The sequence below is a fragment of the Montipora capricornis genome, chromosome 8, assembly GCF_036669925.1.
Source record: "Montipora capricornis isolate CH-2021 chromosome 8, ASM3666992v2, whole genome shotgun sequence".
NCBI lineage: Eukaryota > Metazoa > Cnidaria > Anthozoa > Scleractinia > Acroporidae > Montipora > Montipora capricornis.
Window position 1 is genome coordinate 20,429,823 of NC_090890.1, and position 15,000 is coordinate 20,444,822.

At 40.9% G+C, this 15,000-nt stretch overlaps 3 protein-coding genes across 3 annotated transcripts in view; 2 read left to right on the top strand and 1 right to left on the bottom strand.

The window, feature by feature from the left end:
• Positions 1-5,008: 5,008 nt before the first annotated feature.
• On the top strand, positions 5,009-6,196 carry LOC138013820 (uncharacterized). Its single transcript, XM_068860873.1, has one exon. The coding sequence runs from the start codon at positions 5,009-5,011 to the stop codon at positions 6,194-6,196; it is 1,188 nt and encodes a 395-aa protein (XP_068716974.1).
• A 2,851-nt stretch (positions 6,197-9,047) lies between these two features.
• On the bottom strand, positions 9,048-14,264 carry LOC138013821 (uncharacterized). The gene is made up of 2 exons (XM_068860874.1): positions 11,707-14,264; positions 9,048-9,249 (listed from the first exon to the last, which is right to left on the bottom strand). The coding sequence occupies exons 1-2, from the start codon at positions 14,262-14,264 to the stop codon at positions 9,048-9,050; spliced, it is 2,760 nt and encodes a 919-aa protein (XP_068716975.1).
• Positions 14,265-14,423: 159 nt separating this feature from the next.
• The window catches only part of LOC138013822 (uncharacterized), a 4,141-nt gene continuing 3,564 nt past the window's right edge, over positions 14,424-15,000 (top strand). The window contains exon 1 of the mRNA XM_068860876.1: positions 14,424-15,000. This exon is cut by the window's right edge and continues 1,510 nt beyond it. Coding sequence (XP_068716977.1) covers positions 14,424-15,000 — 577 coding nt within the window.

Below are 15,000 nucleotides of genomic sequence, written 5' to 3' on the forward strand. Positions count from 1 at the left end.
AACGGAACATTAAGCTTTCTTTCAGAGTCTCTTAAACTATAAACAGATTCGCGGTTTGTAAATTTAGAACATAGATATTCCGGTGCTAGCCCCTGAAGACACTTATAGACCATTGTGGCCAGCGCAATTTGTTGCTGGCCAACTAGATTTTTCCAGCCTAAAATTTTGAATAGCTCGCTAGCATTTGCATCAAAATTAGAGAAGGTCAAAACTCTGGCTGCTCTATTTTGCAGTTTTTGTTATTTGTCATGTAACGTGATACCACAGTTTCCCCAGACGACATTGCAGTAGTCAAAATGCGGTTGAAGTAAAGCGTGATAAATAGAGCGCAATGTCGTCTGAGGAACGAGATGCCTTACACGTTTGAGGGCTCCAATTCCAGAAGCTACTTTCTTTGTCAGTTTATCGACATGGCTACTCCAGTTAAGATTATTATCAATAAGCACGCCCAGGGATTTAGCAACAGAAACTTGAGTGATAGGAGCACCATTAATCTCGGGAATTGGAGGATTTGTGAGCATACAACCCCTGCCTTGATCCAATCAGCATAAATTCGGTTTTTGTCATGTTCAGGGTAAGTTTGTTTGCTATCAACCATTTTTTAACATTTTCTTGATCATGGTTAAGACTTGATTCAATGTCGCCTGTATTGTCACCCGCATATGTTAGGTGGGTGTCATCTGCGTACATCCATGGCACACAATTCGTTAGACAATTTGGCAGATCATTGATATATAGCAAAAACAACAATGGACCCAAATAGTCCCTTGAGGGACGCCGCAACTTAGTGAGCAAGTTTTAGAAAGTGATCCATTAATGGAACACTTTTGAGTGCGGTTGTCCAAATAGGACTTAAACCAGTTGTAAGAAATGCCATGTATGCCGTAATTATTTAATTTAGATAAAAGGATCTCGTGATTAACCGTATCAAAAGCTTTTTTTACGTCTAGGAAAACAACAGCGTTTATTTTTCCTCGGTCAATTTTATAAGCCCAAGTATCCGTAGCCCCAAGTAGAGCCGTAACGGTGGAATGAATAGAGCGAAAACCAGATTGGCATTTACATATTACGTTATGCTTTGTTAGGTAAGCATATAATTGGTTATAAACTATTCTTTCAAACACTTTGGCTATAACCGGGATAACGGAAATTGGGCGGTAATTGTTTAGGTCATCACGTTCCCCTTGTTTGAATAGTGGAGTGACCCGTGCACACTTCCAGTCGTCTGGGAACACACCTACATTTAATGACTGATTGAAAATATAGCACAGCGGTTTGCAAATAAGATCCGCGCATTCACGAATAAGTCGAGAAGAAATTTTGTCAAGGCCGACTGCCTTTGATTTTTTCAGTTTATTCAGCAGTGAAAATACTTCATTTGTGGAGGTTGGGCGGAACTGAAACTCCTTATCCTTGCTAGTGAGATAGTTCAGATAGCTGTTGCCATCTGAAGAAGGAATATCACTAGCAAGTTTCGGGCCAATGGTAGCAAAATAACGGTTAAATTCGTGCGCTATTTCGGCTGGAGCTGTTACTGATTGCTCCTCTACATTCAGTTGTTTCACAGACGTTTCCACGAAATTTCGGGAAGACAGCTCATTGATGATCTGCCAGGTTTTGCGGGAATCACCCTTATGCTCGTTTAGCATATTTTGATAATAAACTTGCTTCGCTAGCCTAGTCGCACTATTGACTTTGTTCCGCTGTCTTTTAAAGTGAACCCAATCATTAGGATTTTTTGATCTAATTGCTCTGAGTTTCAAAATATCTCGATCGTGCATCTGTTTTTTAAGCTCGGAAGTAATCCATGGGGAACCCCGCGCGCGAACACGAGTGGTTCTCAATGGAGCGTGCTTGTTAACAATAGCCAAAAAGGATTCCTTCCATTCATTCCACATATCATTTGGATTGGAAGAATTGTTTATGTGATCCCAATCTTGAGATGCAACATCGCTACGAAATTTATCACGGTTAAAACTTCGAAAATTCCTATAGGTTATATTAGTGTGACCCTTACTCTGTCCATTAATGGCTAATTTTCGATAGACATAGACCATGCTGTGATCGCTAATGCCAATATGACGCACACCTGAGCATAACACCTTGTCAGGACAGTTAGTAAAAATTAAATCAATCAATGTTGCAGATGTTTCGGTTATTCTTGTTGGTTCTGTTATGAGTTGTTGAAGACCATAAACATCCGTGATAGTTAATAATTTGCGTGTATCGCTATCAAACTGGGATGCGGCCATATTGCAATTTAGATCCCCTAAAAGGTAGAATTCAGTATTAAGGGAATCCAATTTCCCAATCAACTCTTCAAAAGGTGAAAATATACTAACAAGCGAATTAGGTGGTCTATACCACGTAGCAACAATAAATGATTTAGAACGAGGTTTGCGTATTTCAATACAAAGGTTCTCAAGACTGCCCATGCAAAGATCGTTGCGCACCGAAAAGTTAATTGGCTTTTTTACAAAACAGCAAACGCCCCCACTTCCATATGTAGTTCTATCACGTCTAACTATATCATAACCAGAGATACTGACCTCATTATCGGTAATGTATTCATTTAGTTTAGTCTCGTTAATTGCGAGAACATCTATATCGTTACTTACGAGAAAGATCTTGAGTTCATCAAGATGAGTGGTCAATTTATTTATATTCAGCGAGGCCAGCTTAAAACCGCGTTTGGAGGGCAATACTCGAGAACGATCAATAGGATTTTGAGTCGGACTTCTCGATGACTCCTGACTGTTGCCTTCCAACGGCACGGCATTAATGGAAGGCATAGTAAAAGTTCAATGCGCTAAATGAGTGTTGCAAGACTTTCATGTGCTTATACTAAAACCACAATCCACTTGATCGGGTCTTTTAAATTATTGGAGATTTGAGGGATTTTTGGCGCCCTATATCGAGGCTTCAATTTCACCCAACTTTGAAGATCAATTTATCACGACCTAACGAAGCCTGTACAAAACAAAAACGATGGCCAGTTACTTCATGTCTTTTGAATACACAAAGGTGACTTTCATTAACATTGAAAAAGACCGTCTCACGTTTTCATAAATAGAGTTTGAATTTGATCGGTGTTCGCGTGTCTGATCAGGCTCTATGATAGGGGTGCCTTTAAAGTCTCGCTGGTAGCTTCATTCAATCTCAATGTTAATGAAAGTCACCTTTGTGTATTCAAAAGACATGAAGTAACTAGCCATCCTTTTTGTTTTGTACAGGCTTCGTTAGGTCGTGATAAATTGATCTTCAAAGTTGGGTGAAATTGAAGCCTCGATATAGGGCGCCAGAAGCGTTCGAGCGGGTGAACCAAAAATCCCTCAAATCTCAAATAATTTAAAAGATCCGATCAAGTGGATTGTGGTTTTAGTATAAGCACATGAAAGTCTTGCAACAATCAAGAAATGAGCGAAATCTATTTTTCAAACCAGATCGACCGGACCGCTTTTACGGAGACAGCCTCTTAAGTTCTCATTTATATTCGTTCAATTGAGTACTGTGATAAATAGTGTTTAAAAGAAAACTTTACACTCTTCAATCCTATAAAAAATAAAGTTTGGATTACAGTGGTTATTACTAAGCGCTTAGTTGAACCCAAAGACGAACAAAATAGCGACATTTTCCTCGGAATATATGGAGTACTGTTGCGGGGAACTGTACCATTGACTATTACTGTAAGCCGATCTTCTTACACACAGGCTTCAATATATGAAAAGCAACTTACGACCTCTTCTACAAAAATATATCTCGTATTTATGGCAAATCGTACATATATAAGAAAAGCAAATAGAAATTTGGTACCATTTTTTTCCACTGGAAAATCCAACATTGACAGGGGGGAGGGGAGTTATCATCTTTATTTTTTTGGTAGGCTAGGTATTGGAGAGCCAGAACTCTTACGCACGCGGCGACGGAATGTTTGAACGAGAGAGAAACAGCAGTACCGCCAGAAGTGGCGCTAGAGCGTCGTACCAAAGGAGTCATCCCGGGATCTCGGCCCGTGCGATCGCTTTTGGACGCAGTTGGACCTTCGCTGCTTTCTGCTACCGACCTCGCCTCCCGGTACGGCATTGAGGGAAAGATCTGTCTGTCCCTAAGACATATGAGACAAATCTCACGCCTACTGACAGCTCCAGACCGCCCATGTCATTACAATCTAGCGTAAGATTTCGATGGCTTATATATTCAAGCGAAAATTCATTTTATCTGTCATATTGTAAGCACTGGAGTCGCAGATTACGAAGTGTACGCAAGCGCCCTGGAGGTAACATACACACATGTATAAACTTTATTTCATCTCGAATTTCAGAATAACTACAAGAGCTAAAATCTTGGACACATTACATTTGCAGCTAAAATACAGCTAAATAAAGAATACTTAAAGATACATTAATTAAAAAGAAAAGCCGCTGTACAAAATGCGGCCCCAGAGTTTCTTTTAAAACCACTAAAGTCAAGCCCTTATTTGAGCCTGATTTCAGCAATAACTTGAGCAAAACATATCGAAATGCCAATATGTTGCCACTTCTTCGAGTTTCTGTTAAAGGAGTGAAACCACGTGTATAAAATCGCATTTATTGCGCATCGACATGATGCTGTAAACAGTTTTTGGCGTATAACACAAAATTCACGGAAGATATGCAGTTGTTATTCTCCATAATTACGGTTCGATGGATTATCTTTATTGTCGTTGTTTTTTGGCACCATTCTCAGAACATGGAATTTGCTACATCCCCTTCCGAGGAAGGGTTTTCCGTGACACAACATTGCGTTACAAAAGTATCTTAGGACCGGTACAACAATGCGCATTGAAAGTCCTTTCTCCGTAAAATTCTGTAGAATAGTCTTGTTTGTGTCAGCTATGTAACCGCTCCTCCAGTAGTTTTACAAGTGAAAGTTTTGCAGACCATGTGCTTTTGATGGAACATTCATTAAATCAGTTCATTCAGTTTGGTTCAATAGTGCGGGAACATTACATTTTGGCGACGAGGATGGGATGGCTTTAATCGATAAAGTGGAGGAATTCCAGGAAAACGACAATTGGATAGAGTACACAGAACCGCTGGAGCATTATTTTACGGCAAACGAAATCATCGATGCTGGGAAGAAACGGGCGGTGTTACTCAGCTCGTGTGGAGCGAAAACGTACAAGGTAATCAGGAATTTAGTATCGCCAGGGAAACCAACCGACAAAACCTTCGCTGAGCTTGTAAACATTGTGAAGAACCATTTTAACCCGCGACCGTCGACTATTGTTTACCGCTTCAAATTCAACAGCCGCTTTCGACAACCAAGGGACACCATCCAGCAATATGTTGCTGAATTACGAAGTCTTTCGGAGCATTGCGACTTTCGTAATCAACTGGAAGATATGATCCGAGATCGTATGGTTTGTGGGGTGAATGATGAAAGGCTACAACGTCGAGTGTTGGCCGAAAGCCGATTGGATTTTAAGAAAGCACTGGAATTAGCTACAGCTATGGAAATAGCCAGCAAAAACACGCACGATATACAGCAAGGCAACCCGGTGGAGAAGCCCAAGGAATCACCAGTCAACCGTTTGAACAAGGAACAGGGCAAGCAAACAGCCAAAGAATGTTATCGCTGTGGAGGGAAGTTTCATGAAGCTGAAAAATGCAGGTACAAGGATGAAAAGTGTTATCGATGCCAGAGGAAAGGCCACAAGGCGTCTAAGTGTCGCGTCAAATTGAAAACCAACCAGCGGAACGGCAAAAAACAAGGAAACACACATCACAAGGAAGCGACAGATTCGGAAGAAAAGCTAGAAGAAGAAGATACTGAGGAATACACGATGTTTCATGTAGCCGCAAAGGAACGGGAGCCATATCGAGTGGAGATTAACTTGAACGGATTTTCAACGAGCATGGAGGTCGATACTGGAGCAGCCGCTACGATTATTAGCGACGAAACGTTTAAGAAAATTAGCCACGGAAACTCAGCACAGAAGAAACTCGAAATGAAACCAACTCAAGTAAAGCTGCGAACATACACTGGTGAATCGGTTAAAATTCTGGGAACTGTGGACGTTGTTGTTTTTTACGAAGGACAAGAAAAGGAGCTATCAACATTGGTCGTGGAGGGGTCTGGACCGAATTTTTTTAGGAAGAGATTGGTTGAAAGAGGTGAAGCTCGACTGGAGGAAATTATTCAAAATGGAGGCTGATGGAAATCAAGCAGAATCTAAACTTAAGACATTGATCACTCAGTACTCAGAAGTGTTTGAAGAGGGCGTAGGAACTTTCACAGGACCAAAGGCCAAGATTCATGTGAAAACAGATTCAGTGCCAAAATTCTGCAAAGCACGGCGTGCCATATGCCATGAAAGGGAAGATTGAAGAAGAACGAACAAATAGAACCTGTGCAATTCTCGGAATGGGCAGCCGCTATTGTGCCAATCCAGACACCACCCGTATCTGTAATGATTATAAGACAACTGTCAATCAAGTTTCAAAGGTGGATAATTACCCCGTCCCAAAGGTGGAGGATTTGCTAGCTACCCTAGGTGGTGGAGAGAAATGTACAAAACTGGACATTAGTCAAGCCTATCAACAGCTACAGCTGGAAGCTGAGTCCAAACAGTACACCACCATCAACACACACAAAGGGCTCTTTCAATATAATCGCCTTTCTTATGGAGTCTCGTCTGCTCCTGGTATCTTCCAAAGCAACATGGAAAATCTTTTGCAGAATATTCCTTATATGATTGTCCGTGTAGATGACATCTTGGTGTCCGGTGCCAATGACGATGCTCATTTAAGAAACCTGGACGAAGTCTTGAAACGTCTTGCTGAAGCTGGATTGCGATTGAAGAAAGGAAAGTGCGTGTTCATGGAATCTCAAATAACTTACCTGGGTCACCGAGTGAGCAAGGAAGGTATTCAACCAACGGAGAATAAAGTGGATGCAATCGCCAATGCACCACCTCCGAAGAATGTGTCTGAGCTCAAGTCTTATCTGGGCATGATCAATTATTACCAGAAATTCCTGCCAAATTTGTCAAGCGTGTTGGCCCCACTACACAAAGTACTCAACAGTAAGAGCAGTTGGCATTGGAGAAAAAAACAACACCAAGCCTTTGAACAGTCTAACTCATTTCTCAAGTCTTCAAAACTATTGGTCCACTATGATGACAAAAAGGAACTGACTTTGGCATGCGATGCTTCCCAATATGGTTTGGGAGTGGTTCTTTCACACAAGATGGAAGATGGTTCAGAGCATCCAATTTCATTTGCATCTAGAACCTTAACAAAGACAGAGAGGAATTACTCTAATCTCGAGAGGGAGGCGCTCGCAGTTATTTTTGGCGTTAAGAAGTTTCATCAATACTTGTACGGTAGACAGTTCGCATTAGACAAAAATTTGGTTTTATCAACGGAGTTGATAATGTAAATTGTCCACCGTACAGAGATTCTAAAGGCTGACGTTTCGAGCGTTAGCCCTTCGTCAGAGCGAATCGAGGAATTATGGGTTACGTGTAGTTTTTATAGTAGAGTAGGAGTTACGCTATTGGTGGTAACATGGCAACGTGAAAAAGAGGAATATATTCGTTAAATGAAAAGCGTTCGTTAATACCGTGAGGATTAAGGGTGCCGATTTGGAAGATGAATTTTTGTTCCAGATTCTTGCGGCTTTCCGTCGTACCTAGATGTATGGAAAGGCCGCAGATAGCCATGTGTTTTTTGGAGTGGTAAGGGAGATTAAAATGACGAGCGACAGGCTTAGATGCATCCTTGTCAGTCTTCTCAACATCGCGAAGGTGTTCGCGGAATCGGTCACCTAGTCGTCTACCTGTCTCGCCAATGTATAATTTATTGCATAACGTACTGGTTATGCAATAAATGACATTTGCGGAGGTACATGTGAAAGCCCGATATCTTGCTGGTGTTAACAATGCTCGTTAGTTTTGATCGGGCTTCTAACTAAAAAGTTGTCTACGTTTTTGTCGTGTTTGAATGAAATAAGTGGAGGTTGCGAAAAGATTCTACCAGTCTCGGGATTCTACCAATTCGCATTAGAGACTGACCACAAGCCTCTCGAGTCCTTGTCTAATGAGAAGAAGGCTATACCTACCATGGCAGCTGCTCGAATCCAACGTTGGGCTTTGACACTAGCTGCATACAATTACACCAAGTACAAACCGGGTAAGGAACATAGCAGTGCTGATGCCCTCAGTAGACTGCCATTGCCAGTTACGCCCCGGATGATGCCTGTTCCCGCAGAAACTGTGTGGACAATGGAGCTTCTACACCAGTAGACGTCAAAGAGATCCAAGCAGGAACCAGATCTGATTCCACACTTTCTCAAGTAATAAAGTTTGTACAGTATGCATGGCTGGCCTTCCAGCAATACAGATGAAGCACTCAAACCATATTTCAGCAGAAAAGAAGAATTAAGCATTCAAGATGGGTGCCTTCTATGGGGAAATCGCGTGGTGGTACCCCAAAAGCAAGAGAAAGAGTGATATATAATAAAGGAGGAAAAATGCAAACTGACGAACGCCCAAGAACGCAGACTAGATATTCTCTTTCCATACACCAAATATTATTTATACACTTGTAAAACACTTTCTAAGACGCCCAAATTTGTAGAATTACACAGGAAAATTGAATGGCACTGGAGACTTGAAAACTGCTCTTCTATTTGATACTAACCCCCCCCCCCCCCCCCCCCCGTCTTTAGTACGTGCGATTTGTATAGTATGCTGTTTCTTATTAGTTGATTTTATTCTTTATGTACATTGTTGTACTGTTGTGTTGCAAATAAATAAATTAAAGAAAAAAAAATAACAAGAAAGAAGAGAAAGAGTGATGGAAGAGTTGCATGAGACACACCCTGGTATATGCCGTATGAAGTCGTTGGCTAGAAGTTCCGTATGGTGGCCAAGGATGGACTTCGATTTGGAGATGAAAGTGCAAAACTGTGGGTTTTGTCAAGTAAACAGGAAGTTGCCACCTGAAGCCCCCCTTGCATCCCTGGCAGTGGCCGCATAAGCCTTGGGTTCGCTTACAACTAGACTATGCTGGTCCATTTCTCGGCAAAATGTTCCTCATAGTAGTAGATGCACACTCGAAGTTGTTAGAGGCATTTCCAATGAACACTTCCACATCCAGCGCTACCATTGAGAAGTTATGAATTGCCTTTTCAACCCATGGACTTCCAGAAATGGTAGTTACAGACAACGGCAGCAACTTTGCGAGCGAAGAGTTCGAAGGTTTCCTGAAACGAAACGGAATCCGCCACATCAGAACTTGACCCTATCATCCCTCATCATATGGGCTTGCAGAAAGAGCTGTCCATACCTTCAAGGAGGGAATGAAGAAGTTGAAGGATGGAAGTTTGGAAACCAGACTATCACCGCAGTAAGGCTTTGAAAACTTATGTCACGCTTTTAAGACTTACTCCCTTCTCCCTTTTCATGCTGGTTCTCCCATCTCTGTCTATAATTTGACGTACTTTCTCCTTCCTCCCACTATTTTTTTGGCCGTTTCTCCCTCTTCCCTAAACCGTTCCTCTCCCCTCCATGCACTAGCACGCGCAGAATTGTAACTGTTACTGTATTTTAAATTTCAAATTGCTAACGTACCCAAATTTTAAAGGTATTTAAAACAGTGAAAAAGGAAACAACACATTAAACTGATGATGGCATGAGTCATGCCGAAACATGTCTTTTGAAAAGTTGTCTTGTGAGCTTGAAATTTCTTTTAATATATTGCCGCTAGCAATTGCGCATGCTCACTAGCTCGCTAGTTTGAGCACTCTGGCATGACTTAGATGTACCACATGTGTGGGACATTTGGGGTGGCTTTATAAGCTTAACCTCCTTCCTAGATATCAGCACTGTACTGATGAGGCCCAGAAGGCTGAAACGGTACCGTCTGCAGTTAGATATAGCTCTTTGGCATGACAAAGCTTTGCTTTCATGTTCAAATTGAGCACTCTACTAGGATGAGTCATTGCCGCTAGCAATTTCGCATGCTCACTAGCTCGCTAGTTTGAGCACTCTGGTATGGCCGCTCAAATTTGAGGGGACTTGCCCTCAAGGCCCCACGAGAACATAAAATTCATATCTTCGAGCCAACGTGTAATGTTTTTTTTATTATATGGAGACTAAATATTGAATATTTCCGATTTTGTTGTGTTTCAAAGTAGTCAAGTTTTACAAATACAGCTGGGCTTTATAAAAAAGGCGGGAATCGTGACGTCATTGAACGATCCGACACTCACAAAGGTGACATACGGAAAATACGCCACTCTGGTCCCGGATGAAGTGGCGTATGGAATCTACGAGTGGTTTAGTTCCCAGTAAAACACTCTCCTCCATATAATAAATATATATAGTAGATATAGCTCTTTGGCATTACAAAGCCTCTGCTTTCATGTCCAAATTGAGCACTCTACTGGGATGAGTCATTGCCGCTAGCAATTGCGCATGCCCACTAGCTCGCTAGTTTGAGCACTCTTGAATGGCCGCTCAAATTTGAGGGGGCTTGCCGTCAAGGCCTGCTTTGCCAAACAGCCCAGAGACAGTTCTAACTCTGAGTTGTGTGTCAAAAGCACAGGGCTGGGGGGGTTGCTGCTTTGAGACTTTAACTACAGTTAGAGTTTGTGGCCTTGTTAAGTGAGACTTTACAGTGTAGGATGCCTTGGCAATTTTTCCTGGACTAGTGTTAGGGTTTACGCCTGAATGATAGTTTGCTTTTGATCACCAATTAGAGTGAACCCACAGTGTGGCGTGGGGTGGTGATTGGCAGTTGTCTGACCAAAGCACAGGGGTGAGGAGGGTAGCTGTTTTTTGCTTTGGGACAGCAGCAGAATTGGCTTGTTTTCACAATTGCCGCGGGCACCTTTATATATATATATATATACATATATATATATATATATATATATATATATATATATATATATATATATATATAGGTTGAATGAAAAATGGAGTCAAAAGCAAACTACTCACAGGTCCATGTTTAATGTAAAGAACAAACGTTTCGCCCTTCGGGCTTCCTCAGTGTTCACAATAAGCTAAAAACTAAAAAATACTTGGCAGGAACTGAGTCGGTTTCAAGATCTTATATATGTGAAGAAGTGACAATGACGAAAAAAACAGATTGCTTAATTACACGAAATTTACAAACAAGCGCTAATGAGTAGGTGACAAAATAGGCCAGCTTATAGACAGAAAAACCACTTACACAATAGTAGATGAAGTGAACAATATAGAGTTAATTATGGGAGCTAACTATCACAGTAAAAAATTTTTTTTAAAAGTATTATATCTAAAGTTATGAAGAATTGAATGGAAAAAATGTTTTGGGGAAGATAATAAATGAAAATGGCTAAAAAATGGCTAAAAATGCATGGCTAAAAATTAAAACTTATTGGCTAAACCTAATTCTATTCTTAGAGTTGAACTCTGATCGTTTGTTAAGGCCGTGGGGGTGAAGAGTACACAACTGGGAGCACCAAAAAGCTTCCCTTGTGAGTAAACGCCTATCAATGTGATCTTCACATTCATTAACAATTTTCTCGATAACAATGAATTCAAAGTCAGACATCTGGTGTTCAACCCTATTGAAATGCACGGCTAATTCGCACGTAGTCTTGTTAGTAAGCATAGCCGATTTGTGATTCCGAAACCTGACTTTGAATTCATTGGATGTTGAACCCACATACTGAACCTTACACTTCTTGCAAGTGGCCAAATAAATCACGTTTTTAGATTTGCAACCAAGATGTTGCCTAATAGTGTAATAACGATCTGTACGAGCGCTGTAAAAAATCTTATCCTCCTTTAAAAAGTTCTTACATAAATCACATTTTTTGCTACATTTAAAACAACCTGTAGCAGAATGGTCGTTGTTAGTATAATTAGATCCCTTGGGTCCCGCTAGGAGCTCTTTGATGGTTTTGGCCCTTCTATAAGATGGAATGATTGACCCTTTGGGAAAAATCTGTGCTAATGTCGGTGAATCATAAATTAAATGGCTATACGACTTAATGATTTTACCAATGTTGGGCAAATGAGGGTTAAAATTGACCACAAGGGGAAAAATAACCTTTTTCTCTCGTTCTTTAGGTGAAAGAAGGTCCTCCCTGGGTGTATCTTTGGCCTTATCAAATTGTGTTTTAACTTTAGAAGGGTGGTAACCACGATCTACTAGATAATTTTGATATTCCTTGCTACGTTCTTCAAACTTTTCAATTGTGGAACAATTTCTGCGAACTCTTGTAGCAACTCCGAACGGGATAGCCCTGGTACAATGAGATGGATGGGCACTGTTACGCAATAAGTAGATGTGATGGTCCGTAGGTTTGGAATAGATATCAGTCTGAATAAACCCATCAACTAAAAGGAGGGTGAGATCCAAAACATTGAGTGAAATTTCGGATGATACCATGGTAAATTTGATGGTGGGGTACAGTGAATTAATGAATTCGGTAAAATCCTTCAGCTTGGTGGTACCCTGGGTCCAAAGATCGAAAATGTCGTCTCGATATCTCCACCATAATTTAGGTTTGGTCTCCCCAGATTTGGCCTTTTGATCGATAATTCCCATTGCCAAATCAGCGTAACTACACGCGTTCTTAGGGCCCATTGCGGTGCCATGAGTTTGCAAAAATTGTTGATCCTGAAAGTGGGAATTGTTGTGCTCTAAGCAGATCTTCACAGCTTCAACGATACATTCAGTTGACGGAATTTGGAATTCTCGTGAATTAAGAGCATTTGTGACAGCTTTTATTCCCAATTTGTTGTCAATATTGGGGAACATTGACACAACGTCCCAGGAAACAAGAAGGGTACCTTCGGGAAATGGTCCAGTCTTGTTGAGATCTTCAATTTTTTGCAGTAAGTGGGTAGTATCTTTGACAAATGAAGGCAGTTTTTGGGCTAATGGCTTGAGATAAAATTCGGTAAATGCAGAAAGGTTTTCAATTGCTGTCCCACGACAAGAAGTAATTAACCTAAGCGGGTTCCCTTCCTTGTGCGTCTTTATAGTCCCAAAGGCTTTGCCCGGTTTGGCTTTGTTATTAACAACCCAATTAGCAATATTTTGGTCGATTTGCCCTTTCTGTAGCCATTTGTTACTCCACTCTAAAATGGTATTAGCATAGTTGGCACTAGGATCGAAATCAAGTTTTTTATAGTGGAGTGGGTTTTCCAACTGGCCAAGCATTTTAGATGAATATTCTGTTTTATCCAGAATAACAAATTTGGAGCCCTTGTCTTGAATTCTAATAGCTTGCTCATCTAGGTTTTTAAGTCGAGAGAAGGCCCTTCTCTCACCTACAGAAAGATTGTCATGGACAGTAGAGACGTTAGTGGGATCGAATAGCTCTTTCTTGACCGATTCGAGAAACAACTCAACTTCTGGAAATTTGGAAAAAGGGGCTTTCCATGACGAAACTTTTTTAACTGTAGGGAAGACAGGCTTCCCTTCTTCTACAGTCGGACCATTATTAATATCACGATTATTAAAGAAAAACGTGGCTGCTCTAAGCCTATTCTCGAATTTCTCCCAATCTTCTTGTAACTTGAGCCTATCAATATCCCGGGGGACCGGACAAAACGATGGTCCCTTACTAAGCAACGATTTTTCGTATGGATCTAATTCCCGCGAAGAAAGGTTGATTGGGAAAAATTTCTCATTACCTAAGCTAGAAGTGACACGTCGTGTAGAAGAAACACGTCGTGCAGAAGAAAAGAAAATTCGTTTTCTATCTATTCTAACCTTTTTGGAAAAGCGTCTGTTCTTGTGTTTTGGTTTCCTTGCGTTCTCTTCATGCAATTGTTCAGCATGATGGTAGATGACAGGTGCAATTGTATAGACTTTCTTAATCTTGTGGCGATATCTCAAGTTCAAGCTTCTGTTTAACGATATGGTGCTCCTCTTTGCTGTATTCCAGGAGTCGAGGGCGGTGCCCTGGTCATGATATTCGAAAAGAAGCTTACGCTTCTCTTCAAGCTGTTGTTGTAACTGACGAGTCGTGGTGTCAGCAAAATTGACTAGATCACTGAGAATGTTCATTGATGCAGCGAAGAGATGTTTTTCACAGCGTTGTTTAAGAACCTCGTCACTGGAACCAAGAGCTAGCTTGAAGTTAAGCTTAAGACCTTGTGGAATAGAATTAAGTTGTTTGCAACGTGAAAGGAAACGGTGGTGATGTTGAAAGCGAATCAGCTTGTTCCAAGTATTGATGATGCTGTATGATGATGATGGAGACCTGGACATTATCGGATCGGTACGATTCACAGGCACACAGCCAAAGTAAAATAGCAGGTAGAATGTAAAATGCTGCGTCGCCAACGAAGGATGCTACTTGTGAGCAAGATCCAAAGAAGGATACACGATGCCTTGACTTCACGTGGTAATAAATAGGTTGAATGAAAAATGGAGTCAAAAAAACGCTTTTCCAAAAAGGTTAGAATAGATAGAAAACGAATTTTCTTTTCTTCTGCACGACGTGTTTCTTCTACACGACGTGTTACTTCTAGCTTAGGTAATGAGAAATTTTTCCCAATCAACCTTTCTTCACGGGAATTAGATCCATACGAAAAATTGTTGCTTAGTAAGGGACCATCGTTTTGTCCGGTCCCCCGGGATATTGATAGGCTCAAGTTACAAGAAGATTGGGAGAAATTCGAGAATAGGCTTAGAGCAGCCACGTTTTTCTTTAATAATCGTGATATTAATAATGGTCCGACTGTAGAAGAAGGGAAGCCTGTCTTCCCTACAGTTAAAAAAGTTTCGTCATGGAAAGCCCCTTTTTCCAAATTTCCAGAAGTTGAGTTGTTTCTCGAATCGGTCAAGAAAGAGCTATTCGATCCCACTAACGTCTCTACTGTCCATGACAATCTTTCTGTAGGTGAGAGAAGGGCCTTCTCTCGACTTAAAAACCTAGATGAGCAAGCTATTAGAATTCAAGACAAGGGCTCCAAATTTGTTATTCTGGATAAAACAGAATATT